Below are 26,363 nucleotides of genomic sequence, written 5' to 3' on the forward strand. Positions count from 1 at the left end.
AATCGACCCGGTCCGGTTCAAAGATGCGGGGAGGTCGCTCAGCGCTCGGAGGTCGCGACTTGTCTTTCCAAGCTGGGGGCGCATCTGACCTCACGTCCGGTAAGTGGCTGCGCATATCCGGCGGGGAGTGACACGCCCTCGGCTCGTTAGCTCCGCCCCAGATGGAATCGGCCTGCCGCTTCTCACTGGCTGCGGGGGGTTACCGGGCTCCGCCCCTGACGAGGAGCTGACAGCCAGCCCCTTCGTGGTAACCCCGTGGAGCGCATGGGCAATGGCGGCTAACCAAGCCGGAGTGAGGACGCACACTCCCCGCGCCGCGCCGCCCCCCTCTGTTGCTGTAGTTGTTGTTGTAGTTGTTGTTGTTGTTGTTGTTGTTGTTTCATGGGGAAGATGGGAGGAGGTATGGGGAGGTCCTAAACTCACTACTGGTGCCATACAATCACATTCTGGTGCAACGAAGAGTCAGAATTAATGGAAACGAGTCCTTAACTGACATAGACTAAGAATAACTAGCAAGATGTCCGAAAGTTGTCTACGTGGGATGCGGTGGACCTGGGCACGACATTTAATGGGGGAAGAAGGGGAAGGTCGGTTCTACAGAGTGTTGTTTACAGACAATGGGACTAGGGAATGGGGGATTGGGGATAGTTGGGGAGTATTGGGGAAATAGGGGAATATTTACAAGCGGATATGGAGGCCAAATCCCATATCCACAACAATATATATATATATATATATATATATATATATATATATATATATATATATATATACGCAAAGATTTGCGGTTGGGAGTAAATCCAAATGACTCCATGGTGAGATCTCCAACCTTTAATTGAACAAACAATGACTCAACGTTTCGATTAAAAACATGTGACAAAGCCACACGCCTCCGTTAATCTTCCTCAAGAGTGATAAAATCATCTCAACATCCCCTTATATGCAAAGTGGGCGGGGTATATGCAAAGTGGGGTGGGCAAAGCTGGACAGCCAATGAAACCGTATCACACCGCTCTCGTGAACTGAGAACGTTACTGACCAAATTCAAAAATCAACCGCATATTAACGGTTCAAAATAATCCTGTAAGCAATGCTGAATTATAACTCAAATGTTTAGAAAATCAGGAACAATCATTATATTTAATTAGAAGTTAAACTTGTAAACAATTAAATTGTAAATTAAATTAAAATTGCAAATATATTAAAGCAAAAATTTTTAAGATAAAATAAAATTGCCATAATATCAAGATCATCACATGTGGCCCTATGCGGTAAAGGGGAATGCGGGAAGGGGGGGATTGTAGGGGGGGAATAAAATGGGGGGGGAACCAGAGGGGGGACGGAAGCGGAGGGGGGGGGGGGGTTTGGGAGAGGGGTGGTTTGGAGGGGGGGGGGAGGGGGCAAATTGTCCGAATACAAACCTTGTGTGACATATTATGTGGACTCGTTGTTCAAAGTACGGAATGCCTGCTTCGTTTACACAAGAGTGGGTCAAACGCTACCGGTAAGTCAACTACCTCTTGTGTGATCGAGGTAACAGTTTCTTCTGTTTCTGTTGAGTGTGGAACCCAAAATATTAACCCTATCCCATAAAGGTGTGTGGCCTTCCTTATGGCCGTGTTTGGCAATAGCAGATCTTCCAGGATTTTTTTTTTTTTTTTTTTTTTTTTTTTTTGTATACAAAATCGAGGCTCGTGAAAGAGCGAAAATTAATCACACAGAAAGACAAACAGACACATAAAACAAATAACATCGGGAGCGGTAGACAAGATGGGGAGAGAGGGGGAAGGACACAAACACAACATTTGAGAGCAGGGACCGAGAGACATGGAGACATCGAGAGATCTGTGGGAGGGAGAGGGCTTTGGGGGGGGAGGCATGTGAAGGGGGGAGGCATGTGAAGGGGGGGAGGCATGTGAAGGGGGGGGGGGTGGGAGAGTTATAAACATATGGACACTGCCAGGATTTCCAGGAAATAAGTTGGAATTTCAAACAAGGTGGATCTGGGGTGAATTAGTGGGGGTAGAAAAGATCAAGGTTATGGATGGGGGAAGATAAGAGATGGTGGTGAACAGCTGTTTTAAAGACCTGGAGGGAGGAGAGGGATTGAAGGGAGTGTGGGAGTTTGTTCCACAGGCGGGAGAAAAGAGGAATGAAAGAGTGAAGGTGAGCAGAGAGCCGAGATTTCGGCAGTTTAACCATCAGAGGGTTGCTGGCAGATCTTGTGCGACCTGTAGGAATATTTGGGGGACAGAGCACGGAGAGAGCTGGGGGAGCAAGGCCGGAGAGGAGTCGGTAGAAGACAGAAAGACCACCTACCTGCCTGCGGTGAGTGAGTGAAAGGCCCTCAGAGATAGCTTCATCGCGGGAGATTCCAATGATTTTGAAAGCTTTGGATTCAACAGCGTGAAGCCGAGCCAGGTGTGAGGCAGGAGCACCAGCCCATAGGGGAGAACAGTATTCCATTGAGCTGCGGATGTAAGCCTTGTATGTGGTGAGGAGCTCAGGTGTGCCGAGGAAGGACTTCGCACGACGGAGGATGCCCAGTCGGCGACTGGCTTTGGAGGCCAGCTTGGAAATGTGGTTTTCCCAAGAAAGATCATGGCAGATAGTGAGACCCAAAAGCTTGAGTGACAGAACTTCTTGGAGAGGATTGTTGAGAAAGTAGATGGGAGGGTTGTCCAGTCGATCTTTTCGGAGAGACATAGTAAGAGAGTGAGATTTGGCAGGATTGAAAGACATGTTCCACTTGTTTGACCAGTCTGTGATTTTGTCCAGGTCTTCAGAGAGTGAGGAGGCTGCAGACTGCCTATCTGAGGGAAGAGGAATGGAGCAGCAGAGAGTGGAGTCATCAGCAAAGAGATAGAGAGGATTTTTCAGAGAGTCAGAGAGATCATTGATAAAGACCAGAAAAAGCACAGGGCCCAGCACACTTCCTTGGGGAACTCCAGCCTGAACAGGAAGGGGAGATGAGAGAAATCCATTCAGGGCCACACGTTGACTACGACCAGAGAGGAAGTCCGCAAGCCATGTATGGAGATTTCCATGGATACCATAGGAGGAGAGTTTGGTGAGCAGAGCTGGGTGCCAGACCGTATCAAAGGCCCTTGATATGTCAAGGGAGACAGCTCTGATTTCCTGTTTGGCATTCAGGACCTCCATCCATTGTTGAGACAGCAGAAGCAGCATGTCCAGAGTAGAGTGACCTGGTCTGAAACCAAATTGATGATCAGAGATCAAGCCATTGGAGAAGAGGAAAGATTTCATATCCGAAGCAATGATGGATTCCATGACTTTGGTGATAATTTGGAGCAGGCTGATTGGTCTGTAGTTGCAAGGATCTGTTTTTGCACCTTTTTTGTGTAAAGCGGTAATGTTAGCTGATTTCCAGGATGCTGGCAGATGACCTTGAGCAAAAGATAGGGTGAAAAGAACAGAGAGAGGGTGAGATAGAGCGGCAGAGCAGGATTTTAGGACCCGTGGGCTGATGCCGTCTGGTCCAGTTGCAGAATCAGAGTCGAGGTTTGACAAAAACTCCTCCACCTTGTCAGGAGAGAAGGACACAGAGTCCAGGAGCATTTGGGTTCGACTGGGAAAGGTGGGAACAGAGAGAGATGGGTTTGGGACTAAGGATTTCGAGGCGAACACAGAGTTGAGGCTTTCGGCTTTGTCACGTGCGATGTCAACTGTGTGGCCATTTGAGGTAAGGGAGGGGATGGAGGGGGAACAAACACCAGAAACGGATTTGACCAGACGCCACCAGGATTTGGAGGAAGGAGACAGGTTTGAGAGTTCATTCTTGAGTGAGGAGAGATAGTGCTTCCTGGCACTCCTGAGGGTAGACACACACTTGTTCCGAGCTTGGTGGAAGGAACTGAGATTTCCTTCAGTTGGATTAGCCTTCCAAGAGGCAAAGGCAAGTTGTTTCAGGGCAACTGCCTCACCACAAGATTCAGTGTACCATGGACGGGAGGAAGGGTAAGACAATTGAAGGCGAGATGGGATAAATCTGTGCATGAGAGAGATCAGTTTGCTTTGGAAGAATTCCCAGGAAGAATTGATGTCAGAGGCAGTGGAGATGGGAGACCAATCCAGACGATTGATGGCTGCTTGAAGACCGTCCCAGTCGGCCTGAGTGAAATGCCAGACTCGTCGACGCTGAGGAGGCTCTCTGAGAATGGCCAGAGAGATGTCCACTTTGACAAGCACATGATCAGAAGAACCGATTGGAGCAGAAGAAGAGCAGCAGACATTAGCAGGGAAGTTTGTCATAACCAAGTCTAGAAGAGAAGATACTCCATTGGCTGAGATCCGGGTCGGGAAATTGACAGATTGTGTCAATCCCAGTGAGTCACAGAAGTCCTTTGCTGAGGTGCCATGACTAGTGAGAGAGGAACCCACACCCAACCAGGTGGCATGATGACAGTTGAAGTCACCACATATGAGGAAGAGAGAGTTGGGATGAGTGGATAGAAGTTGGTCCATGTTGTCAGACATTGAAATGTAGATGGAGTCATCACTGTTTGGGGGACGGTACAGAACACATATGAACAAAAGGTGGGAGCGGAGAGGAAGCCGTAACCAGAGGTACTCCTGCGGGTGAGGAGGAAAGAGAGCAGTGCAAGGAGAGTGAGGAAGAGAGTTTTTGACAAAGATAGCCACCCCACCACCAGGCCGAGGCTCAGGTCTATCATACCGGAGGAGGGAGTAACCAGGAAGAGTTATTAAGGAATCAGAGACATCTTGAAGGAGGAAAGTCTCTGTTAAGCAGATCAAGTCTGGATTGTCAGAAGCAACCTGTATGGAGAGATCAGTCAGGTTTGAGCGAAGGCCCCGGATGTTTGAGGTCCATACCGTTAATGAAGAGAGAGGGGGAGCATCGGGTACAGGACAGGGGAGGGGAGGAGTAGGGTAAGATGAAGGATGAGAGGGGGAGGTAGGGAGAGCAGTTGATAGTGTTTCAGATGTTGCAGAAGAGTTCCAAGAAAGGGAAGGATGAGGAGGATGAAAGGTTTGCTGGTGAAGGGATGCGGCACAGTGAGGGGTTGTTTGAGGGGGGGCAGAGGAAAGTAGAAGGTTTGGGGGGGTGGAGGTATGAGATAGAAGGGAGACGAAGTGGGGAGGAGGCAGCTTGGAGGAGGAGGGGGGAGGAGAGAGAATTGGAGAGGAATGGTATGGGGGGAGAATTGAATGGGAGGGATTGGGGGGGAGTTTTGAAGGGGAGGAGTGAGGGGGGAGTTTAGGAGGGGAGGGGCAAGGGGGGAGTTTTGGAGGGAAGGGGAAAGGGGGGAGATCAGGAGTGGAGGGGCAAAGGGGGAGTTTAAGAGTGGAGGGGCAAGGGGGAAGTTTCGGAGTGTAGGTGCAAGGGGGGGGGATTTGGATGGGAGGGGCAAGAGGGGAGTTTAGAAAGTGGATGATTAATGAAAGACGAACATTGATAACAAATTGGGTTTGTTGTGATTTTCAAGTTAGCAATCCGGTTCAGGATGATGGAGGAGGGATGGAATGAATGTGAATTTAGACCATGTAGTGAGGGAGACGTATAAGATATTGAATTTCTTTTTTTTGAAGTGGAATGAGTTGGAGAGGAAATTGAGAAAAGCCTTTTAAATAGGAAGAAAAACAGCGTGTTGTAATATACCACTGAATAAAAAACAGAAGGGGAGGTTAAACATAGGTTAAACATATTTAAAAATATTTAAACAGAACTATGAACAATCTTATATGCACAAAAATACCAACGGGGGGAGAGCCGAGAGGGACCACCACGAGTCACGTGAACAGGGCAAACGGTGGATGGCAAGGAGATAATGGGGGTGGGGCGAACAGCACACCTGGACAGAAAATACAGGATGAGACAACAGTACACGTGGAGAAAATAAAATAAATGTTTTTGTTTTTTTTTGTTTTTTTTGGGGGGGGGGGGGGGTGGGGAATTAGAACGTTAGACAGTATTATGTTCGGGGTAGAAGGGAAAAAACCAAGAGCCAAGCAAAACACACTTAAGTTAACAAAACACCGACGGGGGTACAACTACAAGGCCGCACACAAGGGCAGAAAACGATTAATTAATTACGAGTTACAGGAAATTCAAACCAAAACTAACTATAATCAAACAATATCACATGGACGATAAAATAACGAATTGAAATTTGACAATCTATCTGGGGAAATGGGGGAGAAACACGTGGTCGAAGAACGAACGAACGAATCATTCGTTCAAATTACATTCATTAATAATTACATTCAAATGCTTTTTGGTGTTCAGCAATACGTTGACCTAACGTCCTCCCGATTTCACCCACATACTCAGCTCCACAACCACAGGGCACGACGTAGGCCTATACCACCCCTGACCTATCCTTCCTCGGAAGCTTGTCCTTGACCCTCATCAGAGCTTGCTGAAGGGTGAAAACCGGTGTGAAACTCACCCTCACTCCTGCCGATTTCAAAATTCTGCCGACCCTCTGTGAAACCCCCGGTACAAAAGGGAGAACACACAAACCCTTTGGTTGTTCTCTCGGTCTCAGCCTGTTGTGTGGGGAAGCCCTTATCGTTTTCCTGTTGGGTAGCAAGCTGTCAGGATAGCCATTTGCCCTTAACACATTTTGAAGATGGTCCACCTCACTCATCTTTTCTTCAAAGGTAGATGGTAAATCGCGTGCTCTTTTTGAGAGGGTGTGCACCACCGATCTTTTGTGTTCCATTGGATGGCAAGAATTGAAATCAAGGTAGCGATCAGTGTGTGTAGGTTTTCTGTTCACGGTTACCTTTAAGGCTCCTTTGGGATCCCTTGCTACGAGTGTATCCAGGAAGGGAAGGGCTCCATTTTTCTCCTCTTCAATGGTGAAATTAATGGAGGAAAAAGTTTTATTTACGGTCTCATGGATGATGCCCACCTCATCAGAATGACAGATGACAAATGTGTCATCCACGTACCGGAACCAAACACGTGGTTGCACTAACAGGGCTGGAATGGTGCGTTCCTCCAAATCCTCCATCACCATGTTGGCAATCACAGCCGATACCGGGGAACCCATGGCGGTGCCATAAACCTGCTTGTAATATACCTCATTAAATACAAAGTAGGTGGAAGAGAGGCAGGTAGAAAGCATGTCACACACGTCCATCGGGCTTAAAGCTCCCGCAGTCTCTTTCCATCGATCATCCTCCATCAAACGCCGGTCTGCCACCTCAATCGCCAGGGCTATGGGCACGTTGGTAAATAAAGACACAACATCAAACGAAACCATGGTCTCGTGTGCTTCGATGGTGAGCCGCTTCACTCTTTCAGCAAATGCTGTGCTATTGTGCACGGTTCGCTCTGTCGTCCCCACCAAATGCTTCAAAATGTTTGCCAAAAACTTGGATAGCGCATATGACGGACCATTAATACAGGAAACGATTAACCGGAGCGGAAATCCCTCTTTGTGCACTTCCGGTAGCCCGTATGCCCTGGGAGCCACGCCCTTACTGCTGCGCAGACGTTTGTACGCCGCAGCTGAGAGTCTACCAGTCGCTTTTAATCTGGAAAGCATCGAGTTTAACCTTCGTTCGTCCTTCTTCGTTGGATCTGCGGTTAACCGTTCGTAAGTACTTTGGTCAGCCAACATATCCTGCATTTTGTTGGTGTATACAAGACGATCCATGAGCACCGTTGCCCGTCCTTTGTCCGCTGGTAAGAACACCACGTCATCCATGTGGTGTTCGTTGAGTTGAGTCATTGAGTCATTGTTTGTTCAATTGAAGGTTGGAGATCTTACCATGGAGTCATATATATATATCAGCTTGGCACAACCTTAATCAAAAACCTAATCAACAAAAGGGAAATGAAACGAGGCACGACAGTAAATAAAAAGTTGAATTCTGTGACGTAAATCACTCCAAAGAAGAAGATTAAAGACAAAATAAACTTCAACATAAAAGGAATTTTAAAAATAATGGAGAACATCTTTAAAGGTTTACGAGCAGAGTACGTTATGATAGGACGTGATGAGATTTTTACAATGAAATATGAAAATATGGAAATGGAAGTATTATCACAAACTGAGATTAATTGCATCATGAAATGTGTGAAATAATTTTATGAGCAACTCGACAGTGAGAAAATATAATTTACCGTCTCTCAGATATAACCAATGTCGACCAAAGAATCCCTGCGAGTGACGAGCAATGCGATGCAGTTTGCATTAACAAACATGAAAAGAGGAATTAAAGACCCCAAGGGAGGAAGTGAATGTGAGAGACGCAATCAAGCATGGTGGTGAACTGCTGCGCATTAAATTGGCAAAACTATTCACAAACTGCCTGGAAGATGGAAAAATCTCCATAACTTTGAAGAACTCTGGGATGGAGCTGACCCACAAAAAAGCCTATGAGATAGACCTAAACAATTAGCAATTAGCATTCTCTCCAATATTTATAAATTGCTCGTAAAAATTATCAACACCAGACTCGGGTTTGAACCGCACAATAACCAATCATGCGAGGAAACAGGTTTTAGAAACCGAAACTCAACAATGGAACATCTCGTTCAATAAATCAGATTCCGGAAAAATCAAGAGGATCTAAACTTCCTTTGCCTCTCATATTTATGGACCAGTTGGGATATCCGTCCTATGAACAGAAATAATTTGCAAGTATCGATGCCATCTTCTGTTGCAAAACTTCACCACTCCACAATAACTCGTGAAAATCTGTGGCTTTACCATGGAAAGTTTATTGAGAATTCTGTTTACCTGTAAAATTTCTGTTGCCACTTTTTAGATCTCTATTTATTGTGCTTGAGGCCCGTCATAAAGAGCTAGATATATCAATAGGGAGGGAGCTCTGTTTAAAGCACAAAGAAGGTTGGTTAAAGTAGGTTGTAAGCAGTATTCATGACATTTCATAAAATACAATAATGCTGGATTCTGCTCCAGCCAAAGGGTAGCAAGGGACAGGTGGGATGGTTGGGGAATGGGGACCACCTCAAAGGCAGGACCTTAAATGCAAAGTAACCCACCATTGCAGCAGGTTCTGTACATTTTAAAAATAATCATCAGATAATTTAATTTGCCATTTTTTTTAGACTGTGAAGCTTCTTTGTACACCACATTTTTTGCATCGGTAATTAAAAGCTTTCTATCCAAGTTTGACATGAGTGTTTTCATCACCTTCCACCAAAAAGCGAGAAAGCGAGACTTAAAAATAAAGTTTTTATTTATTTTCTATACAAGATTGAGGCTCGTGTAAGAGCTAGCACATTAAACACACATTCGCACATAAAACACAAAAAACATTAACGGACACATAAAACAATAAAGGGAGGGGGAGACAAGATGGGGAGGGAGAGGGAAGCACACAAGCACAACAGTAGAGAACAAGGACATCGGGAGATCTGTGGAACGGCTGGGGGGAGGGGGAGGGAAGGGGTACACGGTATAAAACAAATTTGCACTACTAGGAATTTCAGGAATGAAGTCAGATTGAAAGAGGTGGATTTGGGGTGTATTAACGGGGGTAAAAAGATCAAGGTTTTGGATGGGAGAAGATAAGAGATGGTGGTGAACAGCTGTTTTAAAGAGCTGGAGGGAGGAGTGGGATTTAAGAGAGTGTGGGAGTTTGTTGCAGAGGTGGGGAAAAAAGAGGAGTGAAAGAGTGAAGGTGAATAGAGAGTCTTGATTTTGGCAGTTTCACCAGAAGAGGGTTGCTGGCAGTTCTTGTGCGTCCTGCAGGAATATTTGAGGGATACAGACAGCTGGGAGAGTAAAAATATCTGATTGTTTGCACCAGTAAAAATCTCTGACTGATTGCACCAGTAAAAAAAATCTGATTGTTCGCACCAGTAAAAATCTCCGATTGTTGGCACCAGTAAAAATCTCTCATTGTTCGCACCAGTAAAAACAAATCTCTGATTGTTCGCACCAGTAAAAAATCTCCGATTGTTCACACCAGTAAAAATCTCCGATTGTCCGCACCAGTAAAAATCTCCGATTGTTCGCACCAGTAAAAATCTCCGATTGTTTGCACCAGTAAAAATCTGATTGCTCGCACCAGTAAAAATCTCTGATTATTCGCACCAGTAAAAATCTCCGATTGTTCCCACCAGTAAAAAAAATCTCTGATTGTTCGCACCAGTAAAAATCTCCGATTGTTCCCACCAGTAAAAATCTCCGATTTTTCCCACCAGTAAAAAATCTCCAATTGTTCCCACCAGTAAAAAATCTCCAATTGTTCGCACCAGTAAAAATCTCTGATTGTTCACACCAGTAAAAATCTCTGATTGTTCGCACCCGTAAAAATCTCCGATTGTTCGCACCCGTAAAAATCTCCGATTGTTCGCACCAGTAAAAATCTCCAATTGTTCGCACCAGTAAAAATCTCCGATTGTTCGCACCAGTAAAAATCTCCGATTGTTCGCACCAGTAAAAATCTCCAATTGTTCGCACCAGTAAAAATCTCCGATTGTTCGCACCAGTAAAAATCTCCGATTGTTTGCACCAGTAAAAATCTCTGATTGTTCGCACCGGTAAAAATCTCCGATTGTTCGCACCAGTAAAAATCTCTGATTGTTCCCACCAGTAAAAATCTCCGATTGTTCCCACCAGTAAAAAATCTCTGATTGTTCGCACCAGTAAAAATCTCTGATTGTTCCCACCAGTAAAAATCTCCGATTGTTCCCACCAGTAAAAACATCTCTGATTGTTCGCACCAGTAAAAATCTCCGATTGTTTGCACCAGTAAAAATCTCTGATTGTTCGCACCAGTAAAAATCTCTGATTGATCGCACCAGTAAAAATCTCTGATTGATCGCACCGGTAAAAATCTCCGATTGTTCGCACCGGTAAAAATCTCCGATTGTTCGCACCGGTAAAAAATCTCCGATTGTTCGCACCGGTAAAAAATCTCCGATTGTTCGCACCAGTAAAAATCTCCGATTGTTCGCACCAGTAAAAAAAATCTGATTGCTCGCACCAGTAAAAATCTCTGATTGTTCGCACCAGTAAAAATCTCCGATTGTTCCCACCAGTAAAAAAAATCTTTGATTGTTCGCACCAGTAAAAATCTCCGATTGTTCCCACCAGTAAAAATCTCCGATTTTTCCCACCAGTAAAAAATCTCCAATTGTTCACACCAGTAAAAATCTCTGATTGTTCGCACCAGTAAAAATCTCCGATTGTTCGCACCAGTAAAAATCTCCAATTGTTCGCACCAGTAAAAATCTCCGATTGTTCGCACCAGTAAAAATCTCCGATTGTTCGCACCAGTAAAAAATCTCCGATTGTTCGCACCAGTAAAAATCTCCGATTGTTCGCACCAGTAAAAAATCTCCGATTGTTCGCACCGGTAAAAAATCTCCGATTGTTCGCACCGGTAAAAAATCTCCGATTGTTCGCACCGGTAAAAAATCTCTGATTGTTCGCACCAGTAAAAATCTCCGATTGTTTGCACCAGTAAAAATCTCTGATTGTTCGCACCAGTAAAAATCTCTGATTGATCGCACCGGTAAAAATCTCCGATTGTTCGCACCGGTAAAAATCTCTGATTGTTCGCACCGGTAAAAAATCTCCGATTGTTCGCACCGGTAAAAAATCTCTGATTGTTCGCACCAGTAAAAATCTCCGATTGTTTGCACCAGTAAAAATCTCCGATTGTTTGCACCAGTAAAAATCTCCGATTGTTTGCACCAGTAAAAATCTCCAATTGTTTGCACCAGTAAAAATCTCCGATTGTTCGCACCAGTAAAAATCTCCGATTCTTCGCACCAGTAAAAATCTCTGATTGTTCACACCAGTAAAAATCTCTGATTGTTCGCACCAGTAAAAATCTCAAATTGTTCGCACCAGTAAAAATCTGGTTGTTCACACCAGTAAAAATCTCTGATTGTTTGCACCAGTAAAAAATCTCCGATTGTTCGCACCAGTAAAAATCTCCGATTGTTCGCACCAGTAAAAATCTGATTGTTCACACCAGTAAAAATCTCCGATTGTTTGCACCAGTAAAAATCTCCGATTGTTCGCACCAGTAAAAATCTCCGATTGTTCGCACCAGTAAAAATCTCCGATTCTTCGCACCAGTAAAAATCTCCGATTGTTCACACCAGTAAAAATCTCTGATTGTTCACACCAGTAAAAATCTCTGATTGTTCCAACCAGTAAAAATCTCCGATTGTTTGCACCAGTAAAAATCTCCGATTGTTCGCACCAGTAAAAATCTCCGATTGTTCGCACCAGTAAAAATCTCCGATTGTTCGCACCAGTAAAATCTGATTGTTCACACCAGTAAAAATCTCTGATTGTTCACACCAGTAAAAATCTCTGATTGTTCACACCAGTAAAAATCTCTGATTGTTCACACCAGTAAAAATCTCTGATTGTTCACACCAGTAAAAATCTCTGATTGTTTGCACCAGTAAAAATCTCCAATTGTTCGCACCAGTAAAAATCTGATTGTTCGCACTAGTAAAAATGTCTGATTGTTCGCACCAGTAAAAATCTCTGATGGTTCGCACCAGTAAAAATCTCCGATTGTTCGCACTTTACTTCGCAAGTACTGGTGCGAACAATCAGAGATTTTCACCAGTAAAAAAAAATCAGAGATTTCCTGGGAAAACTACATTTCCAAGCTGGCCTCCAAAGCCAGTCGCCGACTGGGCATCCTCCGTCGTGCAAAGTCCTTCCTCGGCCTTTATCGATCTTGAATTAGGGTGAAATGTAAAGTGACAATAAAAGTATGAAATGCACATTTCAATATAAATATTATGAGTGAGCATAACAGGGGTATGCGGTATCCCTCTGAACATTTCATTGGTTGTGGTATTGTTTTGAATCCGACTCCAGCGGCCAATATAACATGTTTATAACTTGTCTTGATTGTGCATCACAAACTTGGAAACGTCTTTTGAAATCTCTTTGTGACGAAATCATCGAATACCGACCGGCTCTAATGAAGAAATATCACTCAACTACAAAATGCGAGTTGTTCTCGTGTCCAATCCCCGATGATTAATTACGCGTAAAGCGCAAAGCGCAAAGCGGGGTTAACTAATTGTTTCACGTCACTCAATGATCGAGGAAAAAATAATTAAAAATTGAATAAACAAAATATCAGTTTAATACTCCATCAAGAGAAAGAGTAGGATTATCTGATTTATCACCCACCCGTGTTCATTTTCATCAACACGTCATTTCCTGCATTAGCTCCTCCCTCTTATGATGATACAGTTCCAAATAGGAGCTTTTTAATATAAATTGCCCTGAAACTCAAAAGATAAAACTTAATATGTAACTTCAGAATATAGTTCTCACAATGTCTTCTGTATAACAACAAATTAATTAGTAAGTAGAACGTTTCCGAAGTTAAAAACACCTTTTAAATTTAAACTCCCCAATGAAGCCACGTGGGGTGTTCTCATTGACCCTTATTTTCGGGATTTTTTTTTTTCCAAGTTATCGCTTCTCGGCCTCTCAAAGCTAAGATCAAGCAAGTGGAGCACTTGAGTAGATGGATTGTTTCCGGCGAATTTGTAACAAATACAATATGTATCTGTTCTTATTCGTTTAATAACCAATATGTCTCATCGTGGATTTATCTTACTATAATTCACCAAATGTCCGTCTGTCTGTCTGTCCGTCCGTTTGAAGGTACCACAAAAACGGCTGAACCGATCGCAACGATATTTGGGTGGGTAATCCTGGGATCTCCTAGAGTAGAATAGGCTATGTTGTTTTTTCCAATTTCAGCTTTGGCCTCCAGCAATTTCAGGTTTGGACTCCCGCATAACGTTTGCTTCGCATCACAGTGACGGCGAGCACCAACATGGCGGCTGTAAGATTAACGTGTATGTACATCTGATTACTTGATAAACGTACCAGAGAAAACAAATCGTTTGGGCAATGGGCTCTCCAATATTCGATGTGATCACGGTTTGAATTACGTAACGTAACGTTTGTGACGATGTTTGTGTTCACGGTAGTGTTTGACCTGACGGTGTGAACGTAATTTCGTCCAGATTTTTGGTTCACGAGTTATCAAACAGAGTGACCACAATATTCGTCATGGGTGTGTGTCTGTCTGTCTGTCTGTCCACAGCATAACTACCCGATGATATCATCCGGTCTTGATGAAACTTGGGGTGGGAGGTTGATATCATGATCTAGTTGTGTCCTACCTAGAGTGGGCGTGTTGCGCCCATTGTGGGCGGAGCCACGCCCAAAAAATATGTCTTTTTAGGGGGTAATCGATTTCAAGCTACATCTTCTCCGAGGGGTTTGGTGGAATCTGACAGGGGTTTCGATATTTGGTTAGGCCAATGTCATGTGTCTAGCCGCACGGAGCTCGATTTTTCATTTTCGCCGCAAGGTCAAGGTCACAAGGTCACGAAATTTAGAAAAGTCGATTTTTGATGGTTTTATTACATTGTTCGCTTCCTGATAGGGTGAAATGTCGTACGTGAAATGAAATGAAAATGAAATGTCGTGAAATGAAATGAAATTTTTATATTATCACATACATCATGAAATACAAGTTTTCCAACAAATTTCAGAATCTTCAACCTTTGACCTTTGAAGGTCACAAAGGTCAAATTTTCAAAGTTGTCGGAATCAAACCGAATTTTCGGTATTGTGTAGCTAACTAACCTCATAACTGATTATACATTATTTTCTATCTCATTTCAAGGTCAGTAACCTTCGTTTTGACATTTCAAGGTCACAAAGGTCAAATTTTCAAAGTTGTCGGAATCGAACCGAATTTTCGGTATTGTGTAGCTAACTAGTCTCAAAACCGATAATACATTCCTATTTATATTTTTTCAATGTCGGTTTTGACTTTTAAAGGTCACAAAGGACGGCCATTTCAAAGTAGTCCGTCCTTTGTCATTGAATACCGCTCGCTCGTGAACCATCGTCGTCTCCTGATTTGTCGTTTTTATTTTCGTAATCGTTTAATGAACGTTTAATGTTTAATGAACGTTTAATGAGCGTAAGAATAATGTTTAATGATCATTAAATGAATGAATGAATGAATGTAATGAATAATGCCATGGCGTCACGTTGGCAGCAGTGACAATATAAAAATGTTTGCCAATAACTTCAAAGAGAGAAAAGGAACTTTTATCAGCAATGTCGTCTATCCTGAAATTCTAAGCTGAAGAAGAGGTACAAAATCATTCCATTTTTTTCCTAAAGAAAAGCGTACAGATGATATCACGATTTGAAACACGATGGAATAATATTTACCGATATGAACAGTGATGTGGCTTTTTTTAATTTAAATTTTAAAAATACTGTTTAGATTTTGATGATTTGCGTGTGATATTTAACGGATGTTTATATAAATCGTTTAAATAATCGTTTGCGCCTCCCAATTGAAGCCCCGCCCTTATGGCGGGTACCGTTGCTAGTCTATTAAATATATTTTTGTTTTGAGGAGTCAGATTGCGAGCTTGCTCAGTTTGCGACACACATTATCCTGGTATTGCAGTATTTCCAGGATAAGTGCACATCTTACACAAACAAAGAAAAGAAATCACCGGGATAACAACAGCAGTGCAATATCCAACCCCACCCCTCCTTCCTCCCTCCCCCCACAGGCTTGTGGAAAATGTGATGATAGAAAAGGAGGGACACTCCAAAAAAAAATTGCGTGTGCATGCTGTACTACCCTTATGTTCTTAGGAGGAACCAAGTAATGCTCCAGAAAAGTTCATATAAATGGGCGCCCCCAGATCGAAAATCGAAAAATCTAAGACCGAGTAATTGTGCGGACTTGTGTTAAGTTTCAGAACAATTAGCCAAATGATAAGGGAGGAATAGCAAAAAGTTAATTCTCAGACGAGTGGACAGACATCCGGATATCACGACCCATTTTATTATAAGTTCACCTCTTGGAGAATCGAGATGAGATGACCTAACGAAACAAGAAAACATTGCAAAAGTTGTTTTTATTAATGAAGAATTTGCAGAGAGAGGAAATTCAGCCGTGTACATCACATCACAATCCAAAGGTCACAGACACACGAACCTTACTGAAAACATCAACTTAAGCATCATTGGAGGAAAAAAAAGAATGCAGCAGCAGCTGGACACAATTTAAAAGAAAAAATGTTTCTAAAATTGCTTATCTTTAGCGGTGATTCTTATACACATCATATATTCAAGTATACACGGTGTACCTGTACCGGTGGAATGAGCCCGTAATCCACACTGACCCAAGAACTAATTCGCATAATCTTACAATAGTACAAATAATAAAAACCCAATCATCGCAGTGTTTGACAGACCGTTTTATTGCTCTCATTCAGCTGACTGTTTATCCAGGTAATCTCCATTAAAGTACGAATCAAAAGAAAAACAAGTTGATTATGGGAGAGGAAAAGCAGCATTTGTTTTAATCTGATCACATGGTTATATTGGTGATGGTTCCACATGCAGCCAGATACCATCCACACCAACACAGTGACACAGGCAATTACACTACAGTTTCATTATTTCGATCCAATTTGACAGGAAGGTTTCGGACTGCTGAGTTCACGAGACATCTCACTCCAGATTGAGAAGATCTATTCATGAAGACCATTGTAGGCTGAGAACATACTGCCTGGGTGGGAGAGAACATTTCCCTTCGGTAGAGAGGAAGAAGCCAAATTATCATTGACAGCAGATGCATGTAGACACGTGATCCTTTGTACAAGGTTGCTATACCTTTAAGTGGCAGCTCAAAAGTTACCTAAAGTGCCCTGAAATTTGTTTTCGGCCAATGTTGCAGACACATGTCTAAAATTCAGAAGTTTGTCACTATTCGTAAACATACATGAGGGTCACCCAGCCTTGTGCTGGCCGAGTGCAAATGAGGAAGGAATCACCTTTCATTGCCAGAAAAAGTGAGAAAGTGCTGTACTGCCTTTTGGTCGCCTTCCTCCACAGCTCCTTGAACAAGAAGCCTTCGTCACTCAAGCATCTCAGGTGACTCCGGTACACCTCGTCATGCAAAACAGTATATGTTTAGCATTTCTTCTGGTAACCATAACAATAACCATCCAGAGATGAGGTTGGCCGTGTGATCAGTTGTCCTGAATTTTGTCATTGAAGGAAATCCAGATATCCTGCGGAAACGTTTGGCTTCAACAAAGCAGCGATGTCCCGGATTGAAGTTCACAAGTTTTGATTCAGTATATAAGAGTACGCCAGACATGTATCATCCAAGCAAGGACTACTCAAAATTCTCCGAGATGGTAGAGACCATGGTAATTCATTATATCACATTAAGTGCCATCATCATTCTTATAAAGTGGAATTAGCAAAACTTCTGGCCTGGAGAGCATCATCCATGGCACATGAGAATATGTGAAAAACTTAACTCGCTGGACTACTTAATCTTCCCAAACTTGCTCTTGGTTTCTCAGTGCCACTGGATATTGGGACTCATCCTTTACCTGCCATCACACAGCATATAGACACTCCTCTAAAAAAAATTAATTAGGTAGTCAACAAAACTGTATATACACCTGTGCAAATGAATTTAACGCAGTACCTAAATGATACGGGCAATTTTAACCTCTGCAATGTACAGCAGTCAATGGGGAGCTAAGAAGAGAGAGCGAAGGAAAGAGTGTGAAGCATGAGGGCAAAATAAATAAATAAAAATTAAGAGTAGAGCAAAATATAACAGGTCATTTGAGCACAAGGAATCATTTAGGACAAATGAGAGCCGTATTGATCAAAGACGATGACCTCTTTCGTGCCACTGTTAAAGTGAACCTCCAGTTTCACGACAACTCTGCACAGCCTTTGGAAATCGATAATCCATAGCGATCCCAGAAGGAAAAGCGCATGCTGCAACATTCGACGCATTTACAAAATCCCGCATGCAAACACCAGCATGAAAGATCTTCCCTCCAGCCCGATGGGATATGACACAAAACGGTATTGGCGTGGTACAATGCTACGGTGCGGTATCATTACGTATTGGTCAGTCGACATTCTTGAGAAGTCCAGCTTCGTGTAGGTGGGCAGCTCAAGGAAGGCCTGAGAGCTCCCGAAACAAATTTCCTCGATTCAGGCTTTACGCCGTGCATGCAAAAATCCATAACTACTCGGAAAGTGCTGCCAATTTTTAAATGCTTTGGCTGAAAGAAGAGCTAAAAAAATTAAAAGGTTTAAAAAAAATCCTGGGAAAAAAATAAAAACAGTATAAACCATTGAAACAACAGGTTCTTCAAAAGAACCAACTGGACCCAACTTTCATGGTGATGTAAACTTTTGTACTACCTGTCTCTACTTTACCATTAACCATATACATTTTAATCGATAAAGTTTTTTTTAAAGGAATATTTCAGCAAAGCATCGCATCTTATTACATTTGAATAAATCTCTCAAATTTTTAGAAAATTAAACGGTGCTCCCGACCCTCCCGAAACAAACTAAATCAAGTCGAAAACTTACACTTCAAAGCTCTAAAACCAACCCTTATTGCACAGGCAAAAGGTAATGTAAACTCGTGTAACAACGCAATAACTCCTCGACACTGAAAACAATATCCAACAAAATAAAACAAATGCTTCCCACTCACTGGAGCGGCAGTTTTGGAGAGGGAATGCATCAAGCTCAAAACTTATTGACAATCACGAGCTCTCGATGCTGGGCTCCATTAAAAAAAAAAAAAAAAATGAAAGCCCAACTTCTGATTTGTCAGTGACCCACAGCCCGATTGTAAAGTGGCTGAAGAGGCCGAACGTTTCAGGCTGGATTTAAACCTAGGTCCGTCAGTTTCGTTTGCTTTGTGATCCAAGCCATGTTTCGTCCGCCTGCCGTGCCGCCCCTCAGAAGCCGCAGTTGAATTCCCGTGGCAAGTGACAGGATCAGTTTACGCTTCACATTTAAAAATAACAACATCAGTCATTTACTCAGTGGCTCAGATGATGCTTAAGTTAATACATTTTTGTGGCCCAGTCAGTCAGTCATAAACTCAGTTGGTGTTTTATGCCAACATTCCGAAGTGCTGTGATGCAGCAAGGGAAAGGCATTAGCCACACTATGAGAGAGAGGGCAGAGCGACTGGTCAAAAAATAAAAAATATATCAATCAGACTGATGAAACATAGCAGTCGACTGGTTCGAGTTCTCCATCCTGATGGCTTGGTAAGGGCAGAGGGCTGAGAAAATCACGAGGGCCAGGAGGAGCTTCTGGGCTAGGTGACGACTGGCTGGGCTTGGTTTTGCATGGTGACGTATAGCCTGGAGAAGCGATGGTGACTAGGAGCTCATTACTAGTTAGAAATATGGGGCTGGCTGTGTCGGCATCTCCGGATGAGGTGAGGGGGCCAGAGCGTGAGGCAGACACTCCTGAGGATGTAATGCCGTCAGCCGATCCATTGGGTGAGGTCTCGTTCTTTGAAGCTTGCCCGACACCTCCAATGACATAATCTCCATCATGTTCATCATCAAATGTGAGCTGGTATGAATTCGCAACAGAGGTCTGGTGCTCGAAGACAGAGTCCAGGAACCGTGCAAAACGAGCCACAGCATCAGAGGGAGAGGAGCCGGGCACAGGAGAGGCAACAGGCTGATGAAGAGGTACTGGGGTAAATGTGCCGCTCCTCTCTGTGGCTGTGCGTTCCCCCTGTGATGATGCTGAACGTTCGCTCTCTTCTGGAATGTCTGAGCCTGGTAGTGGGAAGGCTGGTGGGAACGCCAATGGATGAGGTGAGAGCGTAAAGCCAGACTCGTCTTCTTCTGCAAGCGCCTGGAGGCTCGGAGAACCTCGAACGCTGCGCAGGCCAGAGGAGCGGCGGGAGTCAAATGAAGCCACGGAATCAGAGTCAGAGAGACTTTCTGCAGTGGCAAGAGGGGCAAGTTGTGCAGGGCTGATCGGGGTAGCTGCGACATGACCAAGTGGATCACTCTCTGACGGGTCCAACACTTCCCAATTGGAGTTATGAGGCTCAGTGCTGTGGCTGGGGAAATTGGTGAGCGATGATGAGCAACCATTTCGAGGAAGAACTCAATGCAGTATCTGCATGACTGAGCAGCATTATGTAAATAAAAACATCTTGCACGTCCATTCACTTCCTCTCCACATCACTCAAGTCTCTCCTGCTCACTTGCTCAGTCATTTAATCAATATGGCACTTGATCACTTAGCCAGTCTCAATACCAATACCTGCAATCTCCAGGTGGGTTTGTGCTTTCCAACTCCAGAGTGAGTCCGGGGTGCAGGTCAACCTCTGTGGGACTTGCCATCACCTTAGCAGCACCCAGCAAGGCTGTGCGCCCTTTGTTGTAATTGTCCAACACCTAGACGTGCAGGTAGAATAGTTAAAGGAATTTTTTAAAACCCACCAAATTAAACGAATGAATAATCGATAATTATCAAATACTTTCCCAGACTTTGACATATTTTCGAGCAATCGTTGGATAAAGCATACAGGTCAATGACTGATGAACTACACCACCTTGTGGAGACCCTCCATGACCACGTGTGCCAAGTGTTCGTGCAGCATTGCAGGGGAGATCACAACCTTGGCTAGGCTGTGATTATCCGCCCATATCGCTGTGTACGTGGGGTCCTTCTGTCTCCAACAACTACAATAAAATAAATAGCAATGACAATCACAATCCAAAAGTCGGACCACGTACGCCACTCAAAATCGATCCCTCTAATCTCCCCTACCCTCTTCATATTATGGTGACCATCTCATAATTTTGGCAAAGGAGCTTATTGCAAAACAGGAATCCTTCCACCCCCAACATTTGACATTGATAGAAAATTCAGGAAGAGAACGGACCAATAATTATTTATGAAAACTCCAGTGTGGTTACGGCTACTTAACTTGAACTAATCAAAGTCCTTCTATTGATTGTGATACACATGCCAACGAATGCCCAACCAACCAATGATCATCCAGCCCTGGGTCCTGAGTCTTATATGAGGATTACAAGTCCAACGATGCTCAGTGGAAGGTTCAATCAAGCAATAGTTCATGTGATATAACAATATTGGTTGGATATGTAGCTATTGCTTTGCATGAAGAAGCGCATTTTATTGCAGGGGGCGATGGAGGTGAGGGATGGGGTGGGTGACACAAAAGGTTAACAATAAAGCCAATATGTCCTGCTTTGGGAAACTAAGTTGGGGTGGAGGGAGTCATGTATGAGGGTGGTTCAAGTTCTGCCTGCACTTTTAATTAAAAACTTCCCTCTCTAACTCCTCCAAAAGCCACGACTTTGTATATTTAAAAGCTGAAGTCCACACTCCTTTACCCCTGCTACCACACTCAATAGCGGCAACCGACCCAAGATCAGCATGAATACGAATCTGCCACTCAATTCATTGAGGATACAGCCAAGATGGTGGCAAGTGGTGTATCGTGTGCTGCAGAACAGCGATGCGTGATCAGGTTTATAGTGAAACTGGCTGAAATTCACAGAAGACTCGCGAAACAGTTTGGCAATGATGCTCTCTCAAGAAGTAAGTTTGAATGTGCTCAATTTGCTGACACCTCAGTCGATGATCTTCCACCTGAACGCGTTCTAGCGATGGGTGCACCTGCAGGCATTATACAGTAACCCAAAGAGTTAAACAACTGTCTCTGAGAAACCGCCGCATGTCAGAAGTTGGAATTGGTATCACAAGTGTGGTGACCATCATGCACAGGCAGCTACACTTCTCAAAGGTGAGTCCAAGGTGGGTCCTGAAAAACATTTCCGTTGATGAAAACACTATCCAGTGTGAAATAAATGCAATGTTACCGGAAAGAGGGGGATGACCTCATGAAGGAAATTTGTAATATGATCAATCGTGGGTTCACTAGTGCCCACCAGAAAGCAAGTGGCCAAACAAGGAGTGGTGCCAAAGCAGCTCCCCATGACCAAAGAAGTTCAGGACTGTGACATCTGAAAGAAGAGTGTTTGTTACAATGTTTCGGGCCTGGAAATAACCGATCCGTGTGGATTTTCTTGACAGCGGAAGACCAATAAACACCCGGTATTGCAGCGACGATGTTTGCAATGCAATTTGCAGGCGGCCGCCAAGAATGCTCTCCAGTAGCGTGTTGCATTGTTGCACAAGACCTCACACAGCAGTTGTCATGATTGCAACACTTGTAGATTGGGTGGGAGGGTCTCTAAACCTAACACCTTATAGCTCCGATATGTTATCTTGTGACTTTCACCTCTTTGGGGAATTAAACACTTATATCAGGTTTTTTTTTGGAGGGGGTGAGGTTTTGTATACATAGTCAAGGTTCGTGGAAGAGCTAGTATTTTGGTGAAAGGTTTGGTGTGTCCTAAAGTGTCCTAAAGTAGCTGCATACCCATCCTAAACACTTCTACGAAAGTTGCATGAAAGCATCGTCACACTAATGGCCCAAAAATGTTTGCATTGCTGGGGAATTTGAGAAAAAAAGAAAGTTTGAACGTTTTCAGGAAAAAATTGTCCTTTGTGTATAAAATAAAGTGGAGGTAGACCTTGAACTGGCCTCAGAGTGCAGGTGGGTGAACCACAGTATACAGGAATGGCTAAGAGTAAAGGGAAGTATAGGACAGGTGAAGGAATGGGTGCAGTCAAATAAAAGACAACACAGAGTCAGACCACATGTCTTTCGGGTGTGTGTGCAGGACGTGGATAATGTTCCCCGGTGGATAGAGGGGAATGCTGGTAGAGAGGGGGGCAACGGACAGCTCGCTGGGCGAGGATCCCAATCGTCCCGCCACAAGCTCGCTCAATTCCGCCTCGCTAAGAAGCTCCGTTTTGGGAAAGCAACGAGTCCCTCCAGCTATTATTCGCCACTGCACCACAGGGAGAAAGAATAACAAGAAAAGAGTGCACGATCGTCATCGCAAATCGCAAATCGAGCTAGCTCTATACCTCATCAAAATTAAGGGGAACCTGAAGACAGGAACAAAAACCAAACAGCCCATCAGGCCTGCATCATCAATGTGCATTGCCTATCAGAAATGTATTTAATTACCTGCCTTGAAATCAAAAACATAAAATTAAAACTCGTGAGCCAGGCAATCATCCCAACCATTACACTATTTATTTTTTTAACCGTAGGAGCCCAACTATCAGAAAAAAGAAGAATCACCTGCCTTAGAATTTTAGTTACTCTCACCAACAAGCCACCAGGAAGTGGCCTTTCACGCACCACCTCGAGGTGGTGAAATGTACATGCGGATGGCGTTGCAAAAAAAACAAAATCAGTTTTCTACAGGCAAGGGTTGCAGGGTGTTTCACATATCAGGAATAAATAAATAAATACTTCAAAGACGGGTGTTTCACACTTGAGGCTATTCAGATTGGACCTCGCATCTTCTCCTGTATGTACATAATAAATAGACAACCCATATTGTGACGAGACTAGCCTGGTGTTAGCTTAGCGGTTCGGGTGCTGGCTTGGGATCCTAGGCTCCTGGGTTTGAATCCCGGTGAATCGCTGAATTAACACCAGGTGGGGTTGACTCAGCTTGTCATCCCTCCGAGGTCGGCAAATTGAGCACCAGCTCACTGGTAATTCCCTGTGTGTCGCAAGAGGTGACTAACAGGGTTGGTGGCAGGAAGAGCACCCGGCCATAAAACATTGCTCCAAAAAAGGGGACCACGATGCCCAAAAAAGGCCAACCCCTGCTCTGCAGGGAAAAATGGCCTCTAAAAGTGGTTCTTCATATTGTGACGAGACGCATCATGCCTGGGCTATGTAATAATGCATCACATTGAAAGCAAACAAAGGCTTTCCTAACATATTGTGGTGTCAGAGGGTCCTCGCTAATGCAGACTATCTGAGCAGGAGGTCTAATACCTCCGTGGCACCCTGGCCAAATTCCTGCCCAGACTATTGTTGGGAAATGAAATGAAAAAAAACAAACCCCAGTGCATCATCTGCCAAACGAGCACTTTGGCTGCGCTGATGCTCTGAAATCAATACGGACATTGCATTAGATTGATGGACATATTTCGAAAATGAAGTAATGATTGGATACATTAAAGGATTTATGGAATAACAGGCATGTTGAGCACAAGACAGTAGAATGACAGAAGTTGGTTTTGTGATGAGTGGAGGGGCAAACATGACGTTCGGGTCGAATAACAAAGTGGATCAGTGGAATAGTGAATCGATCCCGCACCTTGGGCTTGTCGGATTTCTGCAAAACTTCCAGGAGTTGTCTACGGAAACCTTCAAGCTGTGGAAGTCCAATCCTGCAGGAAAGAATAAGAATGATGATTCTGGCCAACCAAAAATTCCCCTTATAACTCAAGAGTTTGAGGATCCTCGTCAATTGTACGAGAGTTTGGCAAATGAAATACAAACTTATCTTTACCTTGGCACAACATCCTTTCCCAAAACGACTGATGTCACAAACTCCTTTGACTTTTCCATGGCATCCTCGCTGCAGAAACACAGTGTTTATAATGCCGTGGCTTTTGTGTATCAATCCCACTTTTGCACATCAATGAGTAGCAGAAGCGCATTTGAAGGGTGAATGCAGAAACAGGCAAACTGAAAGTATGGAAGTGGGGGAGTAGGGACTTGGGATCTAGAGAAATGGGAAGACGGTAAGATAAGGAGATTAAAAAAGAAGTGAGAGGGCTGAAAGAGGATAAAAGTGAGATAAAAGAAAATGAGCGGCAGAGTGAGACAATGGAGATCGATATGGGAGAGGATAAGTGGAGAAATGAGGAAGGGAGGAAAGAAAAGGGGGATGTGGGAGGGGGGAATGGGATGGGAGATATCAAAAGGGGGAAATAAGAGTGTCACTGGTGTAACGAGATACAAGGGGACCATGGAGCTACAAAGAATGATATAGTCTATGCCTTCACCTCAGCAATCCACCAGGTGGGGAATATGCAAAGCAGGAAATGTCAGGATAGTTTGGGCGGAGAAAGAAAGACAAGATGGCGGCTGTGCCTGCACCCAGGGAGTGGCCAACGACGACCAGTCCATAGTATTTGGTACCGCGAGCCTTGTGTGTTCCCCATGAGAGGAGTTTATATCGTGTAAATGTGATGGAAGGTTGTGGGGGCAGTCGAGAAAAAGTTAGGTTGAGTTAGTAATGGATTAGAAAGAGATTGTTGACACATTACCATTTTATATCAAGCATGATCATCATATTATCCTTAAAATGTCCATGGGAGAGGAGGATGTAATGAAGCTTGGCCATGTTTGAGTACATACAAGTTGCTCCATTTGTAGCTTTATGAGGCATAGGGTCCATAATAAAAATTTGTATTGGTGTCAGAGTCAGTGACCAATTGCAAATTAATAGGACTAGCAGCGGTACCCACCATATGGGTGGGGCTTCAATTGGGAGGCCCAAATGAAAAGGCAAAATATCAGAAATTGAAGGCTTTTTTTATTTTAAACGATTTATATAAACATCCGTTGAATCGTATCACACGCAAATCATCAAAATCTAAACAGTATTTGTAGAATTTCAACAAAAGCCACATCACTGTTCATATCGGTAAATATTATTCCATCGTGTTTGGAAAAACTGGAAAATTGGAAAAAAAAATTGGGAAAATTGGGGAAAAAATTGGGAAAACCAATACAGCCTATTTTACTCCAGGGGGTCCCAGGATTACCCACCCGAAATATCGTTGCGATCGGTTCAGCCGTTTTTGCGGTACCTGGGAATGGACGGACGGACAGACATTTGGTGAATTATAGTAAGATTACAGACAAAACTATACAGCACTCGGTAGAGCGCAAACCTCCGCCAGGCTGAACAGTTTACGTTTTGTATCCCAATGATAAGCTGGATCTGGATTCGGACCTGTACCAGAATATAATCGGCTTGTTCTCGTCACCTAACCAACTCATCCACCTAGTTTTGTCATCATTTGTCCACAACCTTTTGAGATGTCATGCTATGTATCGTTTTTGGCACCACCTCTCAATGGTGAAGAATCGCATGAAATTTTTTAAAAAAATTCTCATATCCGGATCCACATTCGGATCTTCACCAAAATCGAATCAATTTGTCTTTGTCACACAACCAATGTGCCAACCAAGGTTCATCCGAATCAGTCCAAAACTTTTTGTGATATTGGCCTTATCACTCATTGGTGAAGAATCACTTAAAAATTATCTGATTGGAATCCAGATTCAAATCTTAACCATAATCGATTTGATTGTTCCTTGTCACATACCCAACCTCTCCACCAAATTTCGGCCAAATCCGTCCACAGCTGTTTGAGATATCCTGTTCACAAACAAACAGAGAGGCAGGGGTGAAACATCACCTCCTTCCGACTTCGGTGGCGGAAGTGAAATTAAAACATTATAATATGAGTTCCTGGACAAGGAAATTCAGCACAGGAGGCCATGAGGACCATCAAGCCTGCACAATGGTATCCAATATATGGCTGTTTACATGTGCTCCA

General features: G+C 43.6%; 1 protein-coding gene and 1 pseudogene across 3 annotated transcripts in view; one reads left to right on the forward strand and one right to left on the reverse strand.

Annotated features, from left to right (window-relative positions):
- The first annotated feature begins 15,348 nt into the window (after nucleotides 1-15,348).
- Nucleotides 15,349-15,490, forward strand: LOC137439196 (U2 spliceosomal RNA; annotated as a pseudogene).
- A 416-nt stretch (nucleotides 15,491-15,906) lies between these two features.
- Nucleotides 15,907-26,363, reverse strand: part of DAGLA (diacylglycerol lipase alpha) — a 58,569-nt gene continuing 48,112 nt past the window's right edge. For all 3 annotated transcript variants that reach the window (XM_068133837.2, XM_068133836.2, XM_068133838.2), the window contains 7 exons: nucleotides 24,798-24,940; nucleotides 24,299-24,367; nucleotides 24,104-24,176; nucleotides 22,572-22,768; nucleotides 20,434-20,563; nucleotides 20,142-20,275; nucleotides 15,907-19,935 (listed from right to left, as the gene is read on the reverse strand). In XM_068133837.2, coding sequence (XP_067989938.2) covers nucleotides 19,065-19,935; nucleotides 20,142-20,275; nucleotides 20,434-20,563; nucleotides 22,572-22,768; nucleotides 24,104-24,176; nucleotides 24,299-24,367; nucleotides 24,798-24,940 — 1,617 coding nt within the window. In that variant the 3' untranslated portion in view covers nucleotides 15,907-19,064. The remainder of the gene's footprint in view (nucleotides 19,936-20,141; nucleotides 20,276-20,433; nucleotides 20,564-22,571; nucleotides 22,769-24,103; nucleotides 24,177-24,298; nucleotides 24,368-24,797; nucleotides 24,941-26,363) is intronic.

This window comes from Myxine glutinosa, chromosome 13 (assembly GCF_964187855.1).
Source record: "Myxine glutinosa chromosome 13, kmMyxGlut1.1, whole genome shotgun sequence".
NCBI lineage: Eukaryota > Metazoa > Chordata > Myxini > Myxiniformes > Myxinidae > Myxine > Myxine glutinosa.